This window comes from Periplaneta americana, chromosome 2 (genome assembly GCF_040183065.1).
Source record: "Periplaneta americana isolate PAMFEO1 chromosome 2, P.americana_PAMFEO1_priV1, whole genome shotgun sequence".
In the NCBI taxonomy this organism is placed as follows: domain Eukaryota; kingdom Metazoa; phylum Arthropoda; class Insecta; order Blattodea; family Blattidae; genus Periplaneta; species Periplaneta americana.
Window position 1 is genome coordinate 185,897,704 of NC_091118.1, and position 27,502 is coordinate 185,925,205.

The window sequence follows — 27,502 nt, forward strand, 5'->3', positions numbered from 1 at the left end:
GCACATTAGTGCCATTGTCACACAGTGCATGAGGGTTGGCACTAAAGGGAAAATTAAGAGGTGAAGCTTAAACTGAGAGGATTCAATCCGGCATCGGAATTGGAATCCGGTGTGGCTTAGTGGATAGAGCGTGAGCACGTAGAGCTGAAAATCCAGGTTCGAATCCCGGTGCCGGAGAGAATTTTTCTCCGCTCCACCGATCCTTCATAATGAAAATAATAATACTGTATTTGGTTTTTTACATTGCAGTTGCTGGACATGCTGAAATTTTACTCTCGGTTTGAAATCAGCGACGAGACTGGAGATCCGCTCACAGATCACGACATGACGCAGATACATTACTCGAGGATAACATCTTTACAGGTAAGCGGGAAACATAATCCATTGTACCAGGGGCAATTTTGGGGAGAAAATAAGGTTTATATCAAAATAAAAATGTAATGCCGAACTGTGCAGAATTGGACACAATAACACGAAGGCGTATTACTAGCTTCTCTTATTCTCGACGAATATTATTTGGCGTTTATCTCCCGCTCCGTGATGATTTCTGACTACTTCCCGCAAGGAGAGATGGATGAAATAGACTGGACGGAATTAATAATGTCGCCGAGTTAGCTCTATGGTAGAGTGTCTGCCTCCACACTAGCCGGCCCGGGTTCGATTCCCGGCGGGGTCAGAAATTTCTACTTCAGGACTAGGAGAGATGGCGGTGCAGAACTTCTAATCACTAAATTGTGCACCAATAGGCCTGGGTTAAACCCCAAATTTCTCCGCAGTGCATATGAAGGGAAGACATAAGTCACTGTTGATAGTGATTCGTCCGTCGGATAGGGACGTTAAGCCTTGGTGCTATTCGACAGGAGTAGACTACGTGCCGGCACCGGGTTTCGCCTTCTCCCTTCCTCACCTTCATTATCATCCTCACCCATTCCCTACACAACATCTACACATACACTCACTCCAGTACACGACATAACTCATCACAGATACACATTATGCATAACGTGGCCCGCTGAAGTGATGTGCAACTTGAAAATGTGTCACAGACCTGCCATCGCAGTATGCGGAACCCGAATCACGCAAGTGAAGTGGGTAGGCATTAGATACACACATAATAATAATAATAATAATAATAATAATAATAATAATAATAATAATAATAACTTTGGAATTATATGTAATGTAAATTGGATAACGGGCAGTATTTGAACACGAAGCATGAACGACAACCGTCTATGCTTCTCCTCTAATAGAGATTTGTACGCATGTAAGTCAGATTGATTGGTTTAGTAACATAAGAAAATTACATTACGTTATCAAGGTATCTGGTACACTGCTCCAAGTCACGACACTTGGTCGTTAGTATGGTATCAAACTTCTTGCAGACTATTCCACAAATGGCCCAGAGCGACACCTTTTATTGTTAGCATTATTATTATTATTATTATTATTATTATTATTATTATTATTATTATTATTATTATTATTGATGTTTCAGTATTGGTATTGTAACTAGTAACTACTGTTATTGCTACCAACTAAACCATTTACTTTATGCTCTTTTTCTTTTCATCTTCTTCCGGCCTTCAGTCCATCGTAATTGTCTCTTTTTTTCTTCCTATTATTATTTAATCGCCACCACTGAAACGCTTGCGTGACAAATGATTTTCGTGTTATTAAAAAATATGTTCGCTGCTCTTGTGCTATTTATTATTGTTAATTGTGCCAATCGAAAACTGACAGCACAACTTGGACTTTCATATGACTTTTTCCACTTCAATTATAGTGTGATACGTTTTATTAAACACGCCCTTTTCCCTCCACCAATGTACAAATGCGGTTAAAACTTGTTTCAGAACGCTGTGAACCACTTTTACTCGTTACTTTAATTATTGTTATATGTAATTAAATTTTTTCGACTTTTCATTCTGTCAACTCGGGTTCGAATCCCTGTGGATTCAAGTGGTATTTGTGGTGATCAAAGACGGTGTTTGGTGGTAAGTTTTGGGGGGTAATCTCGTTTTCCCTACCGGAATTCCATCATTCCATTAATTATCACAATGTCATCATGCGGTGCTGTGTAGTTCACCTCTCCAAAGTGCATCCGATGGTAATGCATATGGCAGCAGAAAGAATTGCAACTTCTAACGCTCATAGATGAAGTGTATGGATGAATGATGCAAAGTTAAGCATCCGTCATTGGATAATTTTTTTCTGTCAGTCTTTTATACATTTTTAGCATTGACTTCTTTATTGTTATTCCGCATTTAGATGGGGCTCAAATGGAAAATGAATCGTATTCTAATCTGTACTAATATTTAATATTAACATTTGCCATGACTAATAATCTACCGCCTGTCACTATGACTCAATGAAGTGGCTATCTCCATTCCTTAGGACTGAGCGCTTGTCCTGTGATATCTCCGCAGTGACCTTGCATCGTGCTAACCAAATGGGCAGGGAGACCTGCCATGTGAAAGAATTTAAGTTGGTTCATAGAAGAATCGAAAACATCTAGAGGATGTAGCGTCTCACGAAAAATGTAATAATCTACTACTGCTACCATAGCAGTATCAGTGGTCAGCCAAATGCCCCTCCTTACAAATAAAAATTGTTGATACCGTTACTGAATGTATTTCATATTTCCAAATATTTTGAGTTTTTTTTTATGGTGTGTTTGGACAAGATAGTTGAGTAAATTTGTCATACTATATCTAGCTACTAGTGTTGCCAGCTGTTTTTTTAATCAGAGATTAGGGACTCGATAAAATATTACATAAGGACTCAACGTACACAGCTAGAGGACTGACATAATTTTACATTACAATCATAACTCAAAATATGATAAATAATAATTTACACTTTAATGAACAGATTTCACTGATTAAATTAAATTTCCAACTTCTTTACTGTGTTAACTAGTCAGCTAAGATAAATCCTAAATATTAACACAGTAAAGAAGTTGGAAGAATAGATGAATTTTTAAATCTCAGGAATGGCCATCACTAAAAGAAAACCAGTAGGTCTTCTTTAGGAAGACTCAAGGCGAATATCCGGCGCCTAAACGGGATTTTTTTCGGCTAAGGAATGGTAACCCTAACAGAAGGTTCCCTGGCCCTCCAGGTTGAGGGTTGGGCTTTGGGTTGACAACCCAATCCCGGAAAAATTTTAACGTTGAGGAACCCAAAGAAGCAAGCCGGACTGATCATCGGAGATGACTAGGCAAACGGAATAAGGATAATAATGACAATACTAATAAGATTAATTTAAATGATACTAATTTTGATAGAGTTTCCTGTTTTAAGTATCTGGGTTCCACGGTGAAGGACAATAATGATGTTATGACTGATGTAAAAGAGAAGACTGCAGCTGGGAATCGAGGTCTTTGGGCATTGAATAAAACCATGAAGTCCAGGTGTATCTCAGGAAAAGCTAAAATAAGAATATATAAAACTATTATTAAACCAATAGTAGTATATGGAAGTGAAACCTGGACTCTATCTGAAAGGGCAATAAAGATCTTAAATGCCCGGGAAAGGAAAGTATTACGGAAAATCTTTGGGCCTACTTATGAGCAAGGGTTTTGGCGAATCAAAACAAATGCTGAGTTATATGAATTATATAAAGATATCAACATTGTTGTTGACATAAAACTCAGAAGGTTAGAGTGGCTGGGACACGAAGCCAGGATGGAGAACAATCGCACACCCAAAGCTCTACTAGACGCATTGCCAGTAGGAAGAAGGAAAGTCGGACGACCTAAATTGAGATGGCTGGATGACGTTCAGGCTGACCTAACAAAAGTTGGAATTAGAAGATGGAGAACACGAGCATTAGACAGGAGTGATTGGTCGGATGTTCTGAGGGAGGCTAAGGCTAAACTATAAGGGCCGTAATGCCAATGATGATGATGATGAAAGAAGTTGGAAATTTAATCAGTGGTATATGTATTAAAAGTGTATATAGAAAAATGAAGAATAAATTTCATTAATATTAGTCCGGTTCTTCCTTATATGAGTTTGAAACCAAGAAGAAAATCCTCTCAGTAGGTTGTTGGCCAACATGGCAGCAAGTTTAGTGATAGAGCTGTACTCTAGGACTCTACATAGACATAGAAAGCAACATTTTCTCTGTTCTAAATGCAGTAACCTGCTGATATTTGGTCGTCACCATGTGTGTAATTGGTTTAGATCAGTATATAACTTTTATTTATTGTTGCAGAAAGCAGCATTTGCGAAATTCCCAGATTTGCGTGACTTTTCTTTGGCAAATGTCGCCAGTGTGGACACAAGGGAAGCGCTGCTGAAGCATTTCGGACCACTCAGGTAACGATGACTGTGCTTGTTGCGTTGTGTTTCACGTCATTTGTCTTTTCTTGAAAACTCATAGTTGTTGTTATTTACAGCCAGGAGAAACTGCGAGCCATCGCAATGTACCTGAACTTGGTGCCACCCCCTGACAAAGCAGATGTGGAGGACTGGTTCCGCTTCGATAGGGACTTTCTTCTCGAGCTTCTGGTAAGTTTTATTATTTTTTTCTCTCACTCGTCCCGAAATGATGTCCGTCTATTGTGGTTCTTCAGTTTTGTGCATGGAATCCATATATTTACCTGACTCTATTGAGGATATGATTTTCCATCACTCACTATCTTCTTTTATATACTTTGCTGTCTTTTTCCTTCTTTCCTCTCTCTTCTCTTGTACCTCTTCTCTGTTTTTCCTTCCTTTCCTTGTTTCCTTTTCTGCCCCTTGTGATTTTCCTCTTTTTTCTCTTCCTTTCTCAAGTCATCTTCTCTCTGCTCCTCAACTCTTCTTTTCCGTCATCTCTTCATTCCTGACCTGTCTCTTTCATCTCCTACCCTTTTCTCTCCTCTTCTCACTTCTCTTTTTTTTCTTTTTTCTGTCTTGATCTTTCCCTCTATTCCCAGTTTTCCCCCTCTCCTTTTCCAGATCCTTTCTCTCTTTGTTCTCCTCGTTTCTATCTTCTCTAATCTTCTCTTCCCTGTTCTGTCTTCTTTCCTCACATCTCTTCTCCCCCTTGTCTTTAAAATCCAAAAAGATTACTGGAGACGGTATTAAAATGTGTGCACACCTCATTAAGTTTCATTTAAGGTAAAATCATTCGTTTCAAAGATGCCATCTTGGTCTCAGTAAATATCTGTTAATTCGGAAATCTCCGGAGGTGCGCTTGGGCGTGGGTTCGAGTCCCGCTTGGGCTGATTACCTGGTTGGGTTTTTTCCGAGGTTTTCCCCAACCTTAAGGCAAATGTCAGGTAATCTATGGCGAATCCTCGGCCTCAACTCGCCAAATATCATCTCACTATCACCAAACTCATCGACGCTAAATAACCTCGTAGTTGATACAACGTCGTTAAATAACCAAGTTAAAAAAAATTCGAAAATATTTTTAGGTAGGAAATAAACATTAGTGAAATTTATGTAATTTAACTTAAATTTTTGTTGGAAAACAAGAAGTAAAATAACTTTAAAGTAATAATGTATGTATATGCTTTTAGAAATTATGGATTGGCACAATTGTTGTATTTCAATTATGTCCACATTACACCTAAACAAGGGAGATGTAAACACTAGAGAAAAATTATTATTTATCATATTTTGCTTGAGACCAATATTGCCAGAAATATTGATGTTCACTGTCTAAACTCTTCATATTTGGTACGGATTACCAATCTCCGATTGTATGTCACAGGTATCAAGGCACGAAAGGCGAGCATCGCAGCTGCAGGCCCTGAACGAAATGCCTCTGTACCCTACTGAAGAGATCATCTGGAATGAAAACATCGTGCCCAGCGAATACTTCTCTGGAGAAGGCTGTCTTGCTCTGCCGAAGCTCAACTTGCAGTTCCTCACCCTGCATGACTATCTGCTGCGTAACTTCAACCTTTTCCGACTGGAATCCACATGTACGTACTGGCCAGCCAGATACGCTGCATGATTTGTTCCTTATGTCTGTGTTTTCGGTAGCTTAATGGTTCCTGCAGTAACTCTGTTAATGGTGATGGTTATGTGAACATGACCATAGACGATGATAACAATTAAGGAGAAAATGAAGATGAATTTTAATGGCAATTACAGTGACAATAATGATTACAGTAACAGCAACAGTTATGGTGATGAATGTTAAAGGGGAATAGGAATAAACGGTAGTGGTGATGGTGGAGATGATGTACCGGTAGTTTATTAACTTGTTCATGCAAATATTGCGTAATATTATACATCATAAGCGATTTAAAACTTTTTCAAAATATACAGGGTGATTCACAAAATTTATGCCATACTCTAGGATCTGATTCCTGACATTGTAAAGACGAAAGTTTATACCGGGCTCCTACAAAAGACCTTTCCGGTTTCGAACACATGTAATTTACGTTCTGTAAATATAAGATGCATGAAAATAGCACCAATGTAAAGAGAAACTCAAAAAGTTTAGTTGTGGCAACATTGTTTTCCTAGTTGATAACACTGCCTCATAGTGCATATTAACAAATTTGTTTATTGTTGAGGCGAAATGGCTGCTGTAGAGGACAGAAAAGCTTGATTTTCATGTGAACCAGTCGGTTATTAATGTGCAACGGCATTACTGAACAAAGTGGTGCAGATCCACCCAGTACGCCTACAATTCGTAAATGGGACACTGATTTTAAGGCAAGATTCTTCGCAAGCAGTTGTGAGCTCATCCATACCAACTACAGTTGCTGCAAGCCTAAAACCAGAGGACAAAGTGCTACCAAGGAATTTCTGCATAAGTATGCAGACTTTAATTCAAAACAATGATGAATTTATTCATTCCGTGGTGTTTTCTGACGAAGCCACTTTTCATCTTTCTGGTAAGGTGAATAGATATAACCTCAGAATCTGGGGGTCGGAAAATCCGCGTACCTACGTGGAACTTGGCTATAGGATTGATGTGTGCCATGTTACCAAGGGGGAACACATTGAACATCTTTAAAGTAAGGAACTAAACTTTATGAGTTTCTCTTTCCATTGGTACTATTTTCATATACTCAGATTCGTAGGACGTAAATTATATGTGTTCGAAACCGGAAAGGTCTTTTGTAAAAGCCCTGTATATACATGTGTCCGATTTTGAATAGTTTTGGATAAAATCACGGTTCTTCCTTTTGTAACACTCATCCTTGTGGACATCTGTCTCTCTGGCTGTGTGGGTGTTACAGTACAGCTGATAGCAGCGACATAAAGTCTCGTGACATCAGGGTCAGGGTTACAGATAACGAAATACTTGTACAACGTATCTATCTAGCATCCAAACAATGGAAATTAGGGAATGCGACACGCACAGTTCACACTCGGGCAACTGAATGTATTGCTGCAGAAGGAAGGGGTCTTTGAAAACCAGGTTTAATATAGATTTTTCAGGTGATTAATCTTGTGAATGTTCTTTAATGAATATATAATACACTCATACACTCAGCACCCTTCTCTTAAATAATTTAAAAGCTTAAACCTTCATAATTTTAATGTTTATGTTTAACATTCGGGAGAGAGTAATATACGTTTATATGAACTTTTTTCATCACAATGATGTCAGAAATCACATCCTAGAGTATGGCACAATCTTCGTGAATCACTCTGCATAGTCGATATTTCACTTCAATGAAATTAATGGTAATTTCAAAAGAATGATATGATGTTATCACAAGTCTTGCAGAATTTTGAGAGCGTAAGAGCACTGGATAGTTACAGGACTGCATTGAGTACTCAGAATATATACATTTTTAAGGAGATTGATAGTGAAGATCCAATTACCAAAAGTGTATATATATATATATATATATATATATATAAAAACAGCGTAAATAGAACAAGTATAATTAACTCAAAAATAGTGATAGTGATAGAGAACATTCAACAGTGAATAACATAAAATAATACAACACAATAATGAATATCAACAAAACCACGAAACAGTGAAGCAAAAGACAATGGGAAACCTATGAACACAAAATTGATAAACAAGTTTCAATAAACCATGTAATATGACTACGCGTCATGGGGCATGGTGATAATTAAACCGGAAAGAAAAAAAAAAAAAAGCCTCTGTATTTTTCAAACTACTATAGATAATTACTTGAAATTTTGCTACAATATAAAGCTAACTAAAAATATTTTAATCATATAGTAGAAAATAATTTCTTTACAGGCTAATTTTTTAAGAATTTTTTTCATTGGCTGTGCATTAATTTTTTTTTTTTTTTTTTTTTTTTTTTTTTTTTTTTTTTTTTTTTTTTTTTTTTCACTCATTCAGGTACACTTTTCTTAGAAACTGTTTGACCCATGACTGTCAAATTTTTATATGTTATAGTAAACAACATTTCTGACAATTTCCAGCACAAATTTGATCAATATGACACATATCAGTTAAAGAAAAAATTTGTAATGTATTCAGAAAATTTTAACTTTTTGCAATAAAAAATAATTTTAAAATAAAAACTGAAAGACAATGGTTCATAATTTTTGGTGGAAAATGTAGTATTTATCATTAAAAATGTACTGTAAAAATGTCATTGATATCTCAAATGGTTTCTGAGAAAAGTGCACCTGAAGTATTAAAAAATCAACCTACGGGAAATTGGTGTTAAGTTGAATATGCATAAACATAAGGGACTCACCAATTTAGAACTTTCCAGCCTTATAATCCTTATCATTGGCCTTCTCTTAAAAGACAACACTTCCTTACAGGGCTGCCCATGACAAAACAAACTTTACCACTCATATAATTCAAAGAGAATCAACCAAACAACAATACTATTGCAACTGTCAGTGTGGCGTGTAAAGTGTGCCGCCATTTGTAAATATAAAATTTAAAGTCCTTTGAAACCGAATTGACCTAGTAATATATATATACATTGTTGAAAAGCTGAAACTTTCTACTTTTTTAAGACAAAACAATAAGGAATAGATTTTTTCAACTCATCTAACTACTCAGTGCCCATAATGAAGAGAAGACGAAAAGAGCTCCCATGCTTTCGGCATTGGAAGGGGATACGGGATAGACAAAACTCCAGGCACCAGCGCCTTTTTTCAGGAGCCACCACATTTTACCCACACATGCAATGAGGAAACCATTCAACTTAAGATAAAGAATAAAGATACATTTACTTTAATAAAACACATTACACACTCGAACTTCTTCCTAGGATTGGTTTTGTTAACATTATGTATTAATCATAGTGACATAAAACAATCGAAATCTTAAAAAAATGTTGAACTCAATAAAAAAAGAACTGAGGCACGACAAAAATTTGTAGGTGCCATAGCAACCTGACCCCAGGAATTTTTCTACCCCTGATTACCATTATGTTCTGGATTTATGAGGAGGAGAGATTGTAGTTTATTATGAATAGTGTGTGATTTGAGATTGTATTTCCAGATGAAATACGTCAAGATATAGAAGATGCTGTCAGCAGGTTGAGCCCGTGGTAAGTGATTCAGATATTTTATTTTTACCACATCTAATTTCGATGTTAATGTATTGCGAAGTAAAGCTAAAAAGGAAGTTGATCATAAAGTGGAAGAAGAGCAGTGTGGTTCTACGCAAGGACAGTCAACCACAAACGCTATGTTTACATTATAATAACTTCAAAGACGAGGAAGGAATATGGTAATCCAATTTTCTGTATATTAACCACAAAAAGCATAAGGAAAAACTTATTTAATATTGCGAGTATAATAGTCTCATAAGAAAGAAAGGAACAGTGTCATTCATATCAAGTTGGCCTCACCAATCTACAAGAATGTGAATAAGATATCTGTTGCAATGTTAACTACAGTTTGCATAATGATCAAGGATCCCAGCCTGAGTGGTGCGTGAAATCATGGTCGTGGGTTTGAATAGTGCCTGAGGCATAGATGTACGTTTGTTTGTTGTCAATGTAATACTGCACTCAGGACAATCTTGTCCACATAATATCAGGTCGATAAAACCACAAAATATGAATAATAAGGTAGAAACCCCTTGAAAATTGTTCTAAGAAATAGACATTGTAAGAAATCTATTGATTCGAACTGTAAGACACAAAAAATAATTTCCAAATATAACTTGAAACTTGCATTCGAGAAGTCTCTTTTTATATTGTTGGTTTTCCATAGTTCTTTACTTTTTCCTCTCCTTTTTAGAGAGAATATTAACTTTTCGTCTATGATCTTTTACGTGATTGCATTTTTATTGACAGAGAGGCTAAGAAATTCCTCACAAGTTCTGAACTCTAGCACAGCACCACGTAAATATGACTAAACACTTGATTAGCTACATTGTGACTTGTAAATTACACCTATTCTCTCAGATTGTAGTGTAAAGTGCCATCAGTCTGGCTTGTCTTTGGTAGCAACAGGCAGAAAACTTACTGTTAAACAGGACCATTAAGTATACAGAGTGATTCAATGATTATGTTACAAACTTTTAGGGATGATAGAGGAGACAATTATGAACAACTTTCATATAGGAACATCTGTATGTCTGGAAACATTCCGTTTGGTAATTACAAGCCTAGATATTTTAGTCAGTGTAACTAGCTAGAATCGAATTCAAAGCCAGTCAGTGTAACTAGCTAGAATCGAATTCAAGGCCAGTCAGTGTAACTAGCTAGAATCGAATTCAAGGCCAGTCAGTGTAACTAGCTAGAATCGAATTCAAGGCCAGTCAGTGTAACTAGCTAGAATCGAATTCAAGGCCATCCTTTCGAAGTTTGGTTGCAAACGACCTGTTCCTGCAAATGTTGGTGATTTCTCATAAACATGGTAGGCCTATAAGTTAGTTGGCATCATAAATTATATTTTAACTGATTAAACCTTGTAACTTCCTTCATTGCCTTTTGCTCTTCCGTAAATGAAATGCATGAGCAAGTTGCAAAGAAAGTTTCAAGATTTAATCAGTTAAAATATAATTTACGATACCAACTAGCTTATACCATGCTTATGAGAAATCACCAACGTTTGCAGGAACAGGTCGTCTGCAACAAAACTTAGAAAGGATGGTCTTGAATTCGATTCTAGGTAGTCACTCATAGCGAGTGCACCTCAGCACATGTGTGGACTTCGGTCCTATGTTCATAGACATCTATGACGTAGTGCAGAGGGCGGCCACTAGAGGGAACCCAAGAGTTGGAACTCAATCAGAGACAATTCTTTCCGACGCCGGGGTTGTATCCGGTGTGGCTTAGTGGATAAAGCATCAGCACGTAGAGCTGAAAACCCGGGTTCAAATCCCGGCGCCGGAGAGAATTTTTCTCCGTTCCATTACTCTTTCATCGATTCTAGGTAGTTACACTGATTAACATATCTAGGTCTGTAACTACCAAATAGAATGTTTCCGATTATAAGTTCCTATATGAAAATTGTTCACAATTGTCTCCTCTATCATCCCTAAGAGTTTGTAACATAATCACTGAATCACCCTGTATATTAGTTTGTAACATAGTCACTGAATCACCCTCTATATTGGTACCTGAATTTTAGCAGGTCACTTTTTCTGTACAGTATTTATTCGTGTATAAACTTCGAAAGTGAGTTTCAATCTGATGTCATGAAATATTTTCTTGTAAACATACACACAACACTACATTACATTGCATATTTCCATCACCTCTGAGGAGATTATTTTAAATTATTCAATTGTTATTACAGGAAAGCCGAAGATAGCAGCATATTCTATGGTGGTTGGGCTCGCATGGCACAGCCAATTATCAACTTTGCTGTTGTTGAAGTAGCTAAACCTAATATCGGTAAGTAAAAAAGGAACAAAATGGATACACATTGTATGAAAATTTTGTTACAAGTAGCAAGAAACAATAAACGTAAGTAATTAAAAGGGACTCAAATTTTCAAGGCAGTAGGAAATAGTTAAGATAAATGATAAAATCAAGTAGGTAAATAAATAAATAAATGAATGAAGGATGAGTCAAAAATGAAACTCATGGAAGAAAGAATTAGTCATATACCAGAACATTTTTTCACTGCATTATTCCTGAAACAACAGTAAATTTTTTGGTGACAAATTTTAAAAATAACGAAAAATATTACTAAAACTAATTATAGCATGAATAAGTGGTCATATTTTTAAGAATATAATTTTATGATAACTGTATGCACAATAAGAATCTAGTACACTTTCGAAATTAAAGAATAATATTTCTCAAGGATGTGTTTAGTCTGTATTCGAATCTCTAAATTACTGTAAGAAGATTGATAATTAGAGCTCTGATTTGCTTCAAAAACAAGTACTGAAGTATGCATGCCAATATGAACAAAATGTACGCTAAAGTGTAGTGGCAGCAGTAGCTACATATCAGTTCAGTGTCGTCAGTAAAGAGGAAATACTGTCTTTGTTCACATAATTTGCGCATCCTAATTTCTAATGATTATTTTGGATTTTGTTTTGCTCCGTGGAGTTTACATACCAGCACCTAGGATGCATCAATCAACTATCAATTTAAATAGTTTAGATGCAATTAATCAAAGGATCCAGACCTTGAAAATATGTTGTTGTTGTTTTCTAATGCCAGGCGTTTGACAATAAAGTCATTTGACCTCTTGCACTCCAATATTTTTCAAAGATATTATCATGACCAGCCAATGAAGCACAGATTTTGAGGTGTTCCGAATCCATTTCTTGGTTTGAGTTGCACAATGGGCAGTTAGGGGACTGATATATTCCAATTCTATGCAGGTGTTTAGCAAAACAATCATGGCCTGTTGCCAATCTAAATGCAGCTACAGACGATTTTCGTGGTAAATCGGGAATTAACTGTGGATTTTGGTATATTGAAAATATATTAAATATACTGTAGTTATAATCAGTGTAAATAAAATAGTATGATATCTTACTAGTGATTTTGTCCTATTTTCTGCTATTGGAAATTGTTCTGAGTTTTTTCTCGATGAAAACCCTATGTCAATCTGTAACCGAAGGATGTTTTATATAATGAAAATACTATTTCTGTGTAAATGTTATTTTAAGATGAGGAGCTATCGTTAGAAATCCGTATTTTGTTATAACATTTGGAAAATATGCATGTAAAATCATTGGTAAAGAATTATATTTCAAAGGGCCAGTTCAAAAGCGAAATAACTCAAAATTTAAAGTTTTGAGAGAACTGAATTTTAAACCATATTGCTGTGAAAAATTTCAATTAACACAATCTAGTTTGGAACTTATAGTATATATATAAAACGTCATTAACAGAATTTGGAGTAATTTCAACTGTCTGATTTTTCATAGCAACATAAGGCTTTAAAATGCAGGTTTCTCAAAACTTTAAATTTTGAATTGTTTCCCTTTGAACTGGACAGTCATTATGTTTCATTTGTCTTCAGTTGCTTCATACACTCCAGAATGATTTCATATCAAGTTGTTACAAGTAACTCGTGCTGTAACTTCCATGCACCTCACGGGTCATGTGGCCATGCTAACCCCTTTCATCTTAAGCATCAGTCCTAAAGAATTCTTAATCGGTAAAGAACTGCTAAACACGCTCATGTCCTTGATTTGCAGGAGAAAAGCGGCCATCACGTGTACGTGCTGATGTGACTGTGAATTTAAGTGTCAGAAATGAAATTAAAGCAGAATGGGAGAACCTACGCAAGCATGACGTCTGTTTTCTAATCACTGTAAAACCCACATCTCCTATAGGTAAGGAACTAGATAGTCAAAAAGTTTGTTGTGTTGTAATCCTCGCCTTCAGTACATTCACATTCTCGTCGAGATTTTAGTTTAGGTGGTGATATTGTTATTACTATACGTCTATAATAGATGAATTCGCTCCAGAATAAAGGTCTAAGGTACACTGTTTCACCATTCCAGAGGAATATTTGGATTGGTTTTCTTTCTGAATGTGCTAAAAAAGTTATTTAGTTTTTTCTTTTGAATTTTTAAAAGGAACTGGGCAAAATAAAATATATTATTCTCGCGCATCTTTAGAAAAAGCATTCACGTACAATGTACATGATTATCACTTTTAAAGATAATTGTTTTATCAATAATTACTGTAGTACAGTATATTTTGTTATTTTATTTCTTTCCATTTTGTTTTCTAAGAATGTGACTCCAACTTCATAATACAGAGCTGCAACTTCTTTATTCCCTTGTATATCACTCAAAACTTTGCAACTCAGAAGATGGTTTTCATGTCATGTCTCCAATGCTGCGAATTTTACGTTGGTTTATTATATTACAAATCTATAAAGATATTCATTCAACCAGAGAGTCATGATCAGTTATTCTCAACTGTTTCTTCTTCTCCCCTTTCTCTTCACCATGTTCATATTTCTGTTGTTTTTTTTTCATTCATTGGCCTTGCATTTGCGAACCTCTTACATTTTTTTTACAATAATTGTACCATTTCGTTTTCCCTAGGTATTAACCATTGTTATTGTCTTATTTTTTATTTTTTTAATTTTAATTTTATTTTTATTTCTGCTTCTTGGGTTGCATTGCTTTGGCTTATTTTCCTACATTTTCATTATACAAAGTATCTCTCACACCTGTGTGTGCCTGTCTCTTACAGCATTTTTTCAAAACTGGATTTTATTCATGTTCCATAAATATAGGTCAAACCATCCCATAATGATGTCCATCAGCTATAATTATTTTACTGAAGAATTAACGAGTCTATTTAAAATGGATAACACAATATACTGATTTACTCAAAATCAGTTTACATTATTTTCGTCTGGTTTCTTACTGTGAAGTAAATCAATCTTCTTAATGTATCCAGCGGTTTGCTGACAACATGAAGTCCACTGTAGTCTTTTCAGTTCTTGTTTTTCATGAGAAATTAGGGGTATTCACTGTGAAGTAAAGTGACAAACAAAACATTGTTGGCTATTCTGATTGTCATATTGTTAAAGACACATTTTGCTCTTGGTATTCTTTGTCTTGTATGGCATTCTGCAGTGGTAGAAAGACCGTAGGTAATAATAAAATAAATATTTTCAAAAGTTGTTGTTTCAGAGAAATGAAATATTAGCTGCTTAAGTCAGGAAATATGAGTAAAGAATAGCAAAAGCACAAGTTTAAAATATTTCTGCTGACCGTTTCATTGGAAGCAGTTTTCTGCATTTGGTTCGATCTTGCAAGTTACAGTACTGGTCTGCAATAAAGCAATAAATAAAGATGGTGTCTCATATGGCAGGCAGTTTCTTCCAGCATTGACAGAGTGACTGATAATTATCATAGTATACGAGTATTACCATAATTATATTATAATATAGTGTTCAGTGTTTAGCTAGTTTTTAAAGGTAACTGGTTCGATGGATCTTATGCTGGAGTTAAGAAAGTAACTGTTAAAAATCTTGCCTCGAAACCTTCCATCAAACTGTACACATTGCTAGATGTCCATAGCAAATAGATAATTACAAAGAATTAGCTACACATACGGTACTTAACTACAAGGTTGCTAAATATTACTGAAAAATTGAGTAGCCCTCAGCTTTGAATAGATATTTAGATGCATATTAAATTTACATGTTTCTTTCATTTCGAAATTTGGGTTGAAGGGACATGCAATCTGTTTGTTTCTATTCACACTGTCCCCCCATTGAAAGTACTGTATCTGATTGTGATAACAGTTATGGAATTGAAATTTAACTGCCCTTGCACTAAAACAAATATTTTACTTAGGCACAAAGTACAATCATCGGGAGCCATTTGTGCCTCAAGTGGGTCTTTCTTATGTACGGGGATGCGAGATCGAGGGCATGCTAGACCAGAATGGACGCGTCATTGAAGAGGGGCCTGAACCAAAGCCCCAGCTGCCTGGAGAGAAGCGAACATTCCGAGTATGGCTGGATTGTAACCAATACCGCACTGACATGGACATGGCGAGCCAGGGCAAGGAGGTAGGTGTTGTGTATGCTCAGATTTTTTCTTAGAAATTGTAAATTCTTTGTGTAAATATAAACCTGAATTATAGGTGCAAGGAAGAACATTGCGTTATTTGTTACAGTTTTAAAATAGCATGTCCAATTTCTTTTTTCACTCTGGTATAGAACTCTTATCAGTTTAGGTCCTATAACAGATGGACTGTTGTTGCCACATCAATTTTTATGGTGAGGATGAGGAATCATAATATGCCACCGCAAAACAAGCACATTTCAGATTATTTAAAATAAAGTAGTAATGTTTCATAGTGCATATAATGAGTAAAAACATATTTCGGTAATAAGTGCAAATTTCTGGAATGTGTGCATTTAATCAATATTTCCATTGACTCTTGAACATTTAAAAAGAAAGAATCAATAAACTTTCTGACATAAAGAAGAAGAAGTAGAGGGAGAATTACAAAAAGACACACACACTAATTCCTGATCTACCTCGAAAATCTGCCGTGGCCACATTTAGATTGATTACTGGTCATGATTGCCTCAGTAAACACGTCCATCGCATTGGAGTACTGAATTCACCTAAATGCTTACTGTGCACCAGAGAAGAGGACATGGAGATGGAGCACCTGGCTAATTGTGAAACTCTTAGGACATTTGTGGACCTTCCATCAAAATATTGGGAAGCAAGAAGGATGATGACTTCATTGTTAAATCCAGAACATTAGATACACACACACAAAAAGACACACACACTGAGTTGCATTGCGAAAAAGTTTTCATTATTGTGAGGAAAAAACACACCTGCCATCATGCCTAGAACTCGTGTTACAGAATACGTACTGGTTCGAATCCTCATGGGGAAGGAATTTTCTCAAGATATTTCGGCCATTGTACGAGACTGTTGGATGATCATTCATCTATGCTGAGGCATATTGATATGAGATCAAGCAGCCAGCTGGTCGGCCTTGGCCCTTCATGGGCTGTAATGCCATGGATTTAATTTAAAGTAAACTTTGAATGATCAACATTTCATCTATCTTTCAGCTATACACTCAGTTTTATTAGATAAATCTTTATCGGAAAAAGCACGGCTTAAGGGAGAAAATAGTCTGCAAATACTGTAATTCTGATCTGAGATCCATTCTGGGTCTTCTGTTCTACTCTTAATATTTTATTTTGTCGTGGTGATGCTCTTTTCCTTCAATAATGAGTATGTATGTGTAAGCTTCTCCTTGGCCGAAATGCCCAGTTTCTAGATTTGTGTTTGTGTGCAGGATATCATTCTCAAAAAAAAAAAAAAAAAAAAATTATCTGTTCACAGCTTTCACAGATTCATCGAGACAGGATTTCTTCGTATTTTTCTTTCTTATCCTTATTTTTAGACCACAGTTTCGATTTTCTTTGTTGTATTTTGTGCAGGATGTGTACGAAACTTTCAACATTTTGATGCGTCGTAAGCCCAAAGAGAATAACTTCAAGGCTGTGTTGGAAACAATACGTGAGCTCATGAACACAGAATGTGTGGTACCAGACTGGCTACATGATATCATTCTTGGCTACGGAGACCCTGGAGCTGCACATTATTCCAGGTACAGCACTATTGCATTTCTGTTTACTTTAAGTAATTGTATAGAATACAAAGTAAAGTTTTAAAGATGTAAGTTAAAAAAACGGAGTAGAAATTCCATTTGTAGAAAAGTTTGAAATCTTAAACTACTCTAAGTAAAATGACCAGTATGTGGCTCTCCATTATGTTGCACCGAGCTCTTTGTACAGAATCTTTTACTTATTAAAGGCCTCAAACTTTTCGTATTAAAGTCATTATGTATTTTTAGTTTGAAATTAAAATGTCTGTAAACACACCTTGAAACCTTGTAAAATAAATCTCTCTGTCTGCGATACTGAAAATGGATTCTTGAACTATTGTCATATAATATGGCCACAGTTTTGCTTCTTGGCAGCTCTTTGACACGCGGAATATGGAAGATTAATTTCTTGGAAGAATGTCCGTAATGATTTTGATGGTAATGCTTGCTATCACTGCCCCTATATTGTGTGACTGGCCTCCTGAATTTTGATTGCTAATGTGTCTTATCTATACTTTTGTTACTAATTTCTGGATACAGCATTTTGAAGATACACTTCTTACACCAAAAGTGTGTCAAAATACCTTTTAGCATGACTTAAACTTTTTCTGAATTGGAATAATTCTATGCCCATATTATAAAGAAAAATACCACCTTTCAGAAATCGAGGTTGTTGGCCTGACGGTGGTAGCATGGGGACCCATAACCTCCTTCTTTGCGAAAACATTATAAAAAATTACGTCTCAGCAACACCATTATGAGAAAAATATCCATTAGTACCTTACAGGGATTCAATTGGATCTTGCGAAATGATCAGTATGAAATGTATATGTTATTCCTTTTCTGTATTTTTATTTCCATTACTTATTTACTGCACTTTATAACAGAGATTTCTTTCTTTCCTATTTTTTTTACAGTTATATGTTTCTTATTTATATCCATATACATATATTCATGGTACACTTCATTAATCCTGACGCCTTTAAATAAAGGAAGTTTTAGTGATTAATTAATAGAATGTAGAATGTGCAGTGACAGACATCCCATCTTTGCAACCTTTATTTCACACCATTTTTTTTTCTGTTATTCTTGTTTTTGGTTCATTGGCGCTTCTAACCTTCTTCCCTTTGTAACGTTTTGTAAACTATCAAACGACTTTTTGCAGAATGCCAAATGAAATTGCAACAATGGACTTCAATGACACATTCCTGGATATGGATCACCTGCGCGCAAGCTTCCCAGACCACATGATTCGCGTTCAGACCAATGACCCGAAGAAACTTGTGCCTCCTTTCAGGTATGTGTAAATGCTGGAAGTGTAATGTGGTCAAAAGGCAATAATAAGTCCAACATATTACATGCAGACAAAAATGATAAATTTAGATACAGAATTTGAAAGTTACCTTTGCTTCTTATTACTAGGTATACAGTTTATTTCTTATTAATGTTATTTTTTTTTTATTTTTTTTTGTACTAATATTATTTATGATTTATACTCGGTTTTCTGTAGTTCGTTTAATCTTCTTTACTTTCATTTTTATATTAGTTTCACTGTGAATAAACTAAACAATAAATAATGAAATAAGTGCGTAATATATTTTCTGTAAAATATTATCGCAAAAATGAGATATACATTGAGTTTGTAAGGTAACACTGTGTTTGCAGTATGAAGTGCGATAAATTCATAAATGCAATTTTAAGGGATTTTTTTAAAATTCGGTGAGGCTATGAAGGAAATAGTAATGTATAGACGTTGTTATCATCATCATCATCATCATCATCATCATCATCATCATCATCGTCTATATAGAATATTATTATTTTATTGTTGATTTTAATAGTCTTCGTTTAGTCAGCTATCCGAAGACAGGTTTGAACCTCAGAAATGACACCAATAAGGCATCACTCATGAGGCAACTAAGCTAGGAGATAATGGAGTAGGATTTTAATAATTATCTTCAGTAATTCTATTGTTTAAATTAAATGTTGCACAAGAAAAGTGAACTCAGTGCACTTTACACTACAGACACAGAGTTAATTGTAGTTCATTCGTAATCGACTTACAAACTTGTACAAGATAGTGGTATTTCATGTCAGTAATTGCGTGCTATGTTGTAACATGCAGGTTAACATTTGAGGAGGTACTGAGCAAGAAACGAGGTGCCTCAGGCAGTGACGAGACCAAGCCATCCAAAGTGATCATTGTGGAACCACACGTGATTCCCAGCAGAGGGCCTTACCTCTTCAATGAACCCAAGAGGTAAGAATGTGAAATGTTTTAAAAGTGGCAGTGACTACTTGAATTGTGAGAGACAGAGAATTTCAAGGGATGGTTATTCACGTAACACATGTTCCGACTGATCTAGTGATAACAACTTAATCATTGGCATGAGCACGAAATTACAGGAGCTGCCGCCATATGGTGAGCTGGCATTTGTGGTTATCATGTTTGCCATTACTTCATAGGTTCAAACCTATCAAGGCAGTGGACTACACAGGGTGATAACATGTCTGAGTACGGCTCTCTTGAGAAGAGAAAAAATACTGGAAAGTTCCAGCAAAATTTATTAGCCATTGCTTTTCTCACATCAAAATTAAATTCTGCTAGCCATCATCCTGATCCAACATTCTACTGTTGGTCAGTGGGATTCATAAATTCCATCTTGAAGGTGCCCCTGTGTCAGAAATGGAGTTCTTCACATTGCCACACTAGTAGGCTATTGATCTAGTGTTTGCAACGAATCAAAATTTATATTACATTTCTTAATGTTAGGTTGTAGACAGTAGCGAAACTTCTTGGAGGCAATTGAGACAATACGCCTACCCAAAAAAATCCTCATGATTAAAAATTATAAATACTGCAATAAATTTCTCCACCATAATTGAATCACAATATTGAGAAACCCCACATGTTCATTTTTTTTTTATGAAATTGAGTTATATATGATTTGGTATTATAAACATGTAGACTCACGATATTATAAAGAGAAACCCCACATATTCCCATCAACATTCATTTTAGCTAAAGTGTTAAGAAAAAAATAATATGAGCACAAATCTAGGACCTGAGATGTTTTTTATATCTCCTGAAAAGTTTAGTTTTCTAGACATGTGGGATTTCTCAATATTCCGGTTCAATTGGTGTGATTGAGAAAATCAGCTGTCTGTACTGGGTTTTTTGCTCCTCGACCATTAGATGATAGCACATGTCAACGACAGATGTGCTCAGATAGGTGATAAGGATCTACAGGTGAAAAAAACTTTCACGAGCCTTTTCAACAGTCATGGCTTTTACAGGGGGAATTGAGGGGGAAAGGAAAATAGCGTGAGGTTTTTGATGGCAGAAGGCATTTCTAGCAATTCTCTCCATGTCGCTAGAAGTCATGTCTCATAAACCAACCACAGCAACCAGCAATATTCAGATTTTCCCATGCTTTAAGTCAGTGTTGCCAATTTAACGTAGCTAGTTACAACTACTTTTAACAATTTTTCAACGAAAAAATTTATTAAACTTCTGTACTTAAATTGTTTAAATATAATTTAGCGATAGGAATAAAATTTTCTCCATGATAACATAGTAATGTACTGCGGACTGGAAGAACCTGTTTTGAAGTCTAGGTGAAGACGGAAATTTTCATCTTACCATAACTTTCAGGATAGATCTGGGTTGCACTCAGACTCTTATAAAATTGAGTACTGAGTTTTTCCTTGAGATAAGAGGTGTGTTGTTGAGCACATTACCTTCCTAAGAAAGCGTGAGATGTCTACCTGTCTATCTTTCATGCTTCTCACTGTCGTGTATATGGACATTTACGTTTATATTAGGGGAGACTGTTGTACCTCTAAACACTTTTCACATTTTATTTTTTTTTTAATTTTGTGAAATGAAATTTTTAAAATAAAAAATGCTTGAAATAATTATTGAAGATTCACTTACAACTTCCTGTATGTATTTTCCTGTTTTACAGATCTATGAAGTAATATGTAATGTGTTCAAAGGTACAATAGGTTCATGTACCTTCGAACATACCCTCTTGTAAGTTGGAACACATGGAATATAGGTGGGAATATAGCTGTAAAAACTGACAATCGTATTTAAAATGTATTTGCCATCATAAACTAGAGCAGGCTTCTCTGATTGAGATTTTATTTCCTGAAGGAGCAATAACTGCTCCAACAGCTTTCTTCAAGGCATCCCCCCAGGCCTCTTAAATCCAGACTTACTTCGTGACATGATCTTAAAATAAAAGAAAAACAAAAACCGATAGTATCGTGTACTTTGGAACATGTTCCATGGCACAAGATGTTTTGTGTTCAAAGGTACAAGAGGGTGCACTTTTAAACAAATATGGCTCCCAAAATTAGAGAGTCAAATAAATCATGGAAATTAAAATATGTTATTACTCACCAGATGATAGGGAACACACCGTACTTGAAAGATATTAACAAATACAATCTGGTTTTGTGTTGGAAAACATATGAAGAGTTTGCGGGAAAAATGATGAATGTCACAGTTTTCTTAAGATTGATGTCATTATCTAATTCAATGGATCACTGAGAAATTTAATGTTGTTCTTATGGAAAATGGTAAAAAGGAGAATTATCACCACGAATACAGTAATCCTTTCCTTTATTTTCTTTAGAAGCAGCACTACATCTTGCAGTTATAGACTCAATTAGATCATTATTTAATCCTTAACAGAAATGTGACATTCATCGTTTTTCCCGCGAACTCTTCATATATCAATGAACGAAATGTTTACTTTCGGTACTAAAAAAAACTTCTTTTGTCCACGGAACTCACATTTTGCAGTAAATCAAACTGAAACTATGACTATGACTATTTAGGGGCTTTCTCCTACAATCTACTTCAGTTTGAGTCCCCTAGGTAGCAGCAAAAATTAAAAAACAAAAAATGTTCAAAAGTACACTATGCTAAAGGTACAACAGTCTCCCCTATGTTTTATTATATAATGTTTAATCAATTTCGTATTTGGATTTATTTCATCTGCATCTGTAGAATCTTCAAGGGCAGTGCTAACAGTGGACACATTTTCCTTTAGGAATACGATTCCCTTCACGCCAACACAGGTTGAGGCAATTCGTGCGGGGATGCAGCCAGGCTTGACCTTGGTTGTGGGTCCTCCAGGTACAGGAAAGACAGACGTGGCTGTCCAGATCATCTCCAACCTGTACCACAACTTCCCAGCACAGCGAACCCTCATTGTAACTCACTCCAACCAGGCTCTGAACCAGCTGTTCGAGAAGATCATGCAGCTAGACATCGACGAGAGACACTTGCTGCGTCTTGGTCATGGAGAAGAAGCTCTCGAGACAGAGAAAGACTTCAGCAGGTACATACATACTGAATTCTTCCTGAAATTTTATTTTCGTAATTTTCTAAACAATCAATCTTCTTAATGTATCCAGCTTTTTGCTGACAACATAAAGTCCACTATAGTCCACTGTAATCTATTCAGTTGTTGTTTTTCACGAGAAATGAGGGGTATTTTGATCGGTGTTCATCATAGATGCCTGTTGCTAGTAGCCAGAGGTGGGGTATAGTCAATATATACTGCAGAGCTGTGTCTTCTGCAACTGGGACTGATGATTTTAATTTACTTCTTTTGTGGTTTATGGATGAACAGTATAGAAGAATGTGTTCCAGATCTTCATCATGATTATTACACCACAGACAAGTAGGATTATCAGAAATGTGAAATCGGTGTAGGTACAATTGAGTGACAATGTGACCTGTTCTGGCTCTTGTTAAAAATGTTTGAACAACTAAGTACACTAAAAGAACTCCAAAAGAAATAACATTTCAATGGATACCTAGTCATTGTGGTATACCTGGAAACGAGAAAGTCGATAATATTGCAAAACAGGCAACATATTTGCAACCAAGACCTCTTCAAGTGATACCTCTATCTAATGCTTTTGCTTCAGTAAAGTCTCATTTTACAAACCTATGGATCAACAATTGGCTCTCTTTTGACAAAGGAAAAATTTTACAGTCTGTACAAAAGAAACCAAAATTTTCTAAACAAAACGTATTTGAAATGACTACTGAAGCTTTCCTGGCGACTTGATGATTCGAAACTTTCTCGGGCTTCCAGCCAGATAAAAATTGGTAATACACGGACGTTTCAAGAATGTTCATCTTCCTCGTCTTCAGGGTACCAGCTTTTTACCTGGCTGAAAGCCCAAGAAAGTTTCGAATCAAAATGTATTTGGTCTTATTTAATTTTGTGAATTGATGCGTTGATCATTCCAGTGTAGTTCTAGTGTTAGATGGAAATAAAGTGTATCTCCCTTATAAAAACTACACTATGTGCACTGTTCATCTTGTATTTGTGAGATGTTGATTAAGTGTGCAGTGTAATATGAACTTAGTTGAATCTGGAACCATTAATTGCAGGTATGGACGGGTGAACTACGTCCTAGCAAAGCGCTTGGACCTGCTGATGGAAGTGCAAAGGCTTCAGGAAAGTCTAGATGTGGCTGGGGATGTTGCGTACACCTGTGAGACTGCAGGCCACTTCTTTCTGTACCAGGTGCTGGCCAGATGGGAACGCTTCCTCAGCAGAGTCCGACCCTCCTCTGGCAAGGTACTCTTTCTGTTGCATTTGACAATAGTTGTTGGAGAAAGGATTATACAACAAATTTGGCTCTATATTCGTAGATGTACTTTGGTCTGTATCGTGATTTTTCGCCATCTGAATCTCTTTTGGTTCGAATTCTGCTTAAATTGATAACCAGGTTGGGTATTTTCTGAGGATTTCTCCAACTGCAAGGTTAATGTTAGGTAATCCCATGGTGAATTCTTGGACTCATCCCGCCAATACCATCTCGTCACCAAAAATCCTGTTGCTAAATAACCTCAAGTTAATATCACAGTCTACTATATACAGTCGCGAAGCTCATTTCATAGTAAAAATGCGAACATGGGTAGTTGCCCACCACTAGGATCGCTACTATCGCCTCATCATCACAGATCTCTCCTAGCAGATGACAAAATATGTTACACTTTCGTTGTCGTGTTCTTTTGGAAAAATTAACACCTTCCTTCCATTATTGAAATATTAAATGGATAAAGTTCATTTATTATTTTAATGAAGTATATTAAATTCCACCATAAACTCGAAGATACCTGCAAGAAATAGGTTAATATTATTTTTGTTTGTGCAAAACGAACTGAAATTTACTCATTCAAGATTATAGCGATAAGGAACTATGAAACCAATAAATATTAATTTGCATTTCCCTTTACAACAATAATATAATAACAATACTAAGGGAAATATGAATTAATGGGAGTAACTTACGTGTACCGGTACTTGTAGTGTAGGCTTACGTAGTTAACAAAGTGGGATGAGGTTAAGCAATAATAATCACACCAGAATTGGAAATAAAACGTGATCAATAAATTTTATTGTAACAGACTTACTTTTTTACGTCTCTAGTAAAGTAACAAATAAAAATAACAACAAAATTAACAGCTATAATTAAAAACATACCCTTTGAAAAAAAAGTAGGCCTAAGTTGTCCGAAAATGTACACTTATTCAAGGAATCAGCTGATACAGACGTAGAATTAGTGCAAAACTTTTGTTTCTCAATTGCAGATAATAACAGAACAGGTTTATTTGAAACATCAAATAAAGTTGGAACTGCATTCCAGATTAATTTATTTTTGTTTTCATTCATAAATTGTGTGTTTTCGAAATGAAGAGAGCAAAACTTCATATTATTATGAAGATATGCTTCATTCTTTGTCATTAGATCTTCCCTCCTGCTGTTTATTAACCACTTTTGCATCTAGAAGTAAAATAAGAAATAGATGTTAGGATTTTTCTTCACGAGCATCAATGTGAAATACGCAACGACCTAGCACTCGATGGAAATACGACTCAGTCCACTCTAAATCCAAAGTCGACCATGGACAGTCTATTGTTTCTAGTTGCTAACCGCTTGGATCGCTTTATTGCGAGATTTGCAAAATATCACCTCAAGCTTCGCGACTGTATATAGTAGACTGTGTTAATATAGTGTGTTAAGGAACCGATTAAAGATTATATGGATGGCAATATGCACTAACCGGCTATGCGACATTCTGTTAGTTTCGAGAAAAACGTGTTAAAAGATTTTGAAACATTTTAAATCCTGGATACATATATTTAATTCTTGCGGACTTGATAACCACACATAAAATAATGTTTCATGTACTGATTCATACTATGTGCATAAAAGTGAGTTATACGCACTATTATAGATGATATTCCAATATTGCACTTAGTCGAAATAGAAACGATCGCATTATAGTTACGCACCAGTCAGTTAAAAACACCAAGATACGGCACTTACATTGTTGATGCATATTACTGTGGCACATTTTGATACACATCATTCATTTAAGAGCCGAGAAAGGTTGTGTATATGGTTGATGCATTACACTTAGGCATATCAACAATTAATTAATTAATTGATGCCCAAATACACTTGAATAGTGCAATAAGCTTTATACAAAGTAATTGGAACAATAATACTGGTAGGGCAATATTGTGAACAATTTTATAGTAACAAATTTTTGATAGACCTGTAAGTGGAATATTTTACGATATATTTATTTATTTTAGTAGGTTATTTTACGACGCTTTATCAACATCTTAGGTTATTTAGCGTCTGAATGAGATGAAGGTGATAATGCCGGTGAAATGAGTCTGAGGTCCAGCACCGAAAGTTACCCAGCATTTGCTCATATTGGGTTGAGGGAAAACCCCAGAAAAAACCTCAACCAGATAACTTGCCCCAACCGGGAATCGAACCTGGGCCACCTGGTTTCGCGGCTAGACACGCTAACCGTTACTCCACAGGTGTGGACTTTACGATATATTTTCCGGAACTTCTACACTATATTTTTCTGCATATTCACTAAACAAAACAACATAATCGTAATGGAATGTCTTACTATCAGTTTTAAATAACACGAAATCCTACATCAATGACATTTCCAGGAGGCACCAATTGGGCTATTCTGCATAAGTAATGTTATTCAATACACTTTGCGCTAAAGGCAATGTTAGTATGTGTATCACTCACAACTCCTTTTCTTTGGTGGACTTATCTCTTATTGCATTCATCCAGCCATGGGTATTGCATTGGTGTGTCATTTGAGGACTTGACCTTGACTAAGCTTATCACACTATGCGACATCAGCTTTTGTTTAGAGGGGGAGAAAGAACATGCTGAATTAAAAGGTATGAGAAATTAAATGTTGTTTGTACCTACTATTTCTGAAGAAAATGTATGAACATAAAGTATAGAATACTAAATATGATTTTTATTGTGATTATCTTCAGTTCCAGAATGTATAAATCTCTTAAGTAATCTTAAGAAATGCCAGACATTCAAGAGAATAAATATAGACATGTTAAAAAATTGTGATTGATATACATATTTTATGAAGGTGTATTTTACAGAAATACACAATTCATATTTCCAAATCTGTACATAAAACACGTAAATTATAACATGATTTTATATAGTCATGTTTCTTCCCAAAATCATAATCCGTTTGACAGGCATAGCAGCAAAATGTTTAATTTCGTTAGTTTACTTTATCTATTAATTTGTGTTCAACCTTTAGATTGTTCCAGTGAAAACTATTAAAGATGAGTTTCCATTTCATCGCTTTTTTGACAATGCACCAAAACCTCTCTTCAAGAGTCATAGTTATGAGGAAGACATGGAGATCGCAGAAGGTTGCTTCAGGTGAGAGATTTGGATTAACATTTCCAAAAATAATTCATTTAGTTCTAGACCACAAGTGTAATTGGGGATACCTTAGAAAAATTAAAACTGTAACGAATTTTGGAGTTCATTCAAAATTACAGATAATATTACAGACAGTAACAGACCTTAGGGCCTATTACTTGAAGGAAGAAGAAGAAAATAATTTACCGCTGAGACGTCATTCTGGCCATGATTAAAATCAATTCATGCTTATGAAAATTCTGAGAATGGATTTCTTTCTTTCAATAGATAATCTTACATT

General features: G+C 35.6%; 1 protein-coding gene across 1 annotated transcript in view; it reads left to right on the forward strand.

Annotated features, from left to right (window-relative positions):
- LOC138694922 (RNA helicase aquarius) overlaps positions 1-27,502 on the forward strand; it is a 203,971-nt gene that overhangs the window by 161,073 nt on the left and 15,396 nt on the right. Inside the window, exons 7-20 of the mRNA XM_069819113.1 lie at positions 250-363; positions 4,222-4,325; positions 4,406-4,517; positions 5,710-5,923; positions 9,412-9,460; positions 11,664-11,761; positions 13,531-13,668; positions 15,658-15,875; positions 17,280-17,449; positions 18,612-18,743; positions 19,572-19,706; positions 22,510-22,800; positions 23,868-24,057; positions 27,095-27,219. Coding sequence (XP_069675214.1) covers positions 250-363; positions 4,222-4,325; positions 4,406-4,517; positions 5,710-5,923; positions 9,412-9,460; positions 11,664-11,761; positions 13,531-13,668; positions 15,658-15,875; positions 17,280-17,449; positions 18,612-18,743; positions 19,572-19,706; positions 22,510-22,800; positions 23,868-24,057; positions 27,095-27,219 — 2,090 coding nt within the window. The remainder of the gene's footprint in view (positions 1-249; positions 364-4,221; positions 4,326-4,405; positions 4,518-5,709; positions 5,924-9,411; positions 9,461-11,663; positions 11,762-13,530; positions 13,669-15,657; positions 15,876-17,279; positions 17,450-18,611; positions 18,744-19,571; positions 19,707-22,509; positions 22,801-23,867; positions 24,058-27,094; positions 27,220-27,502) is intronic.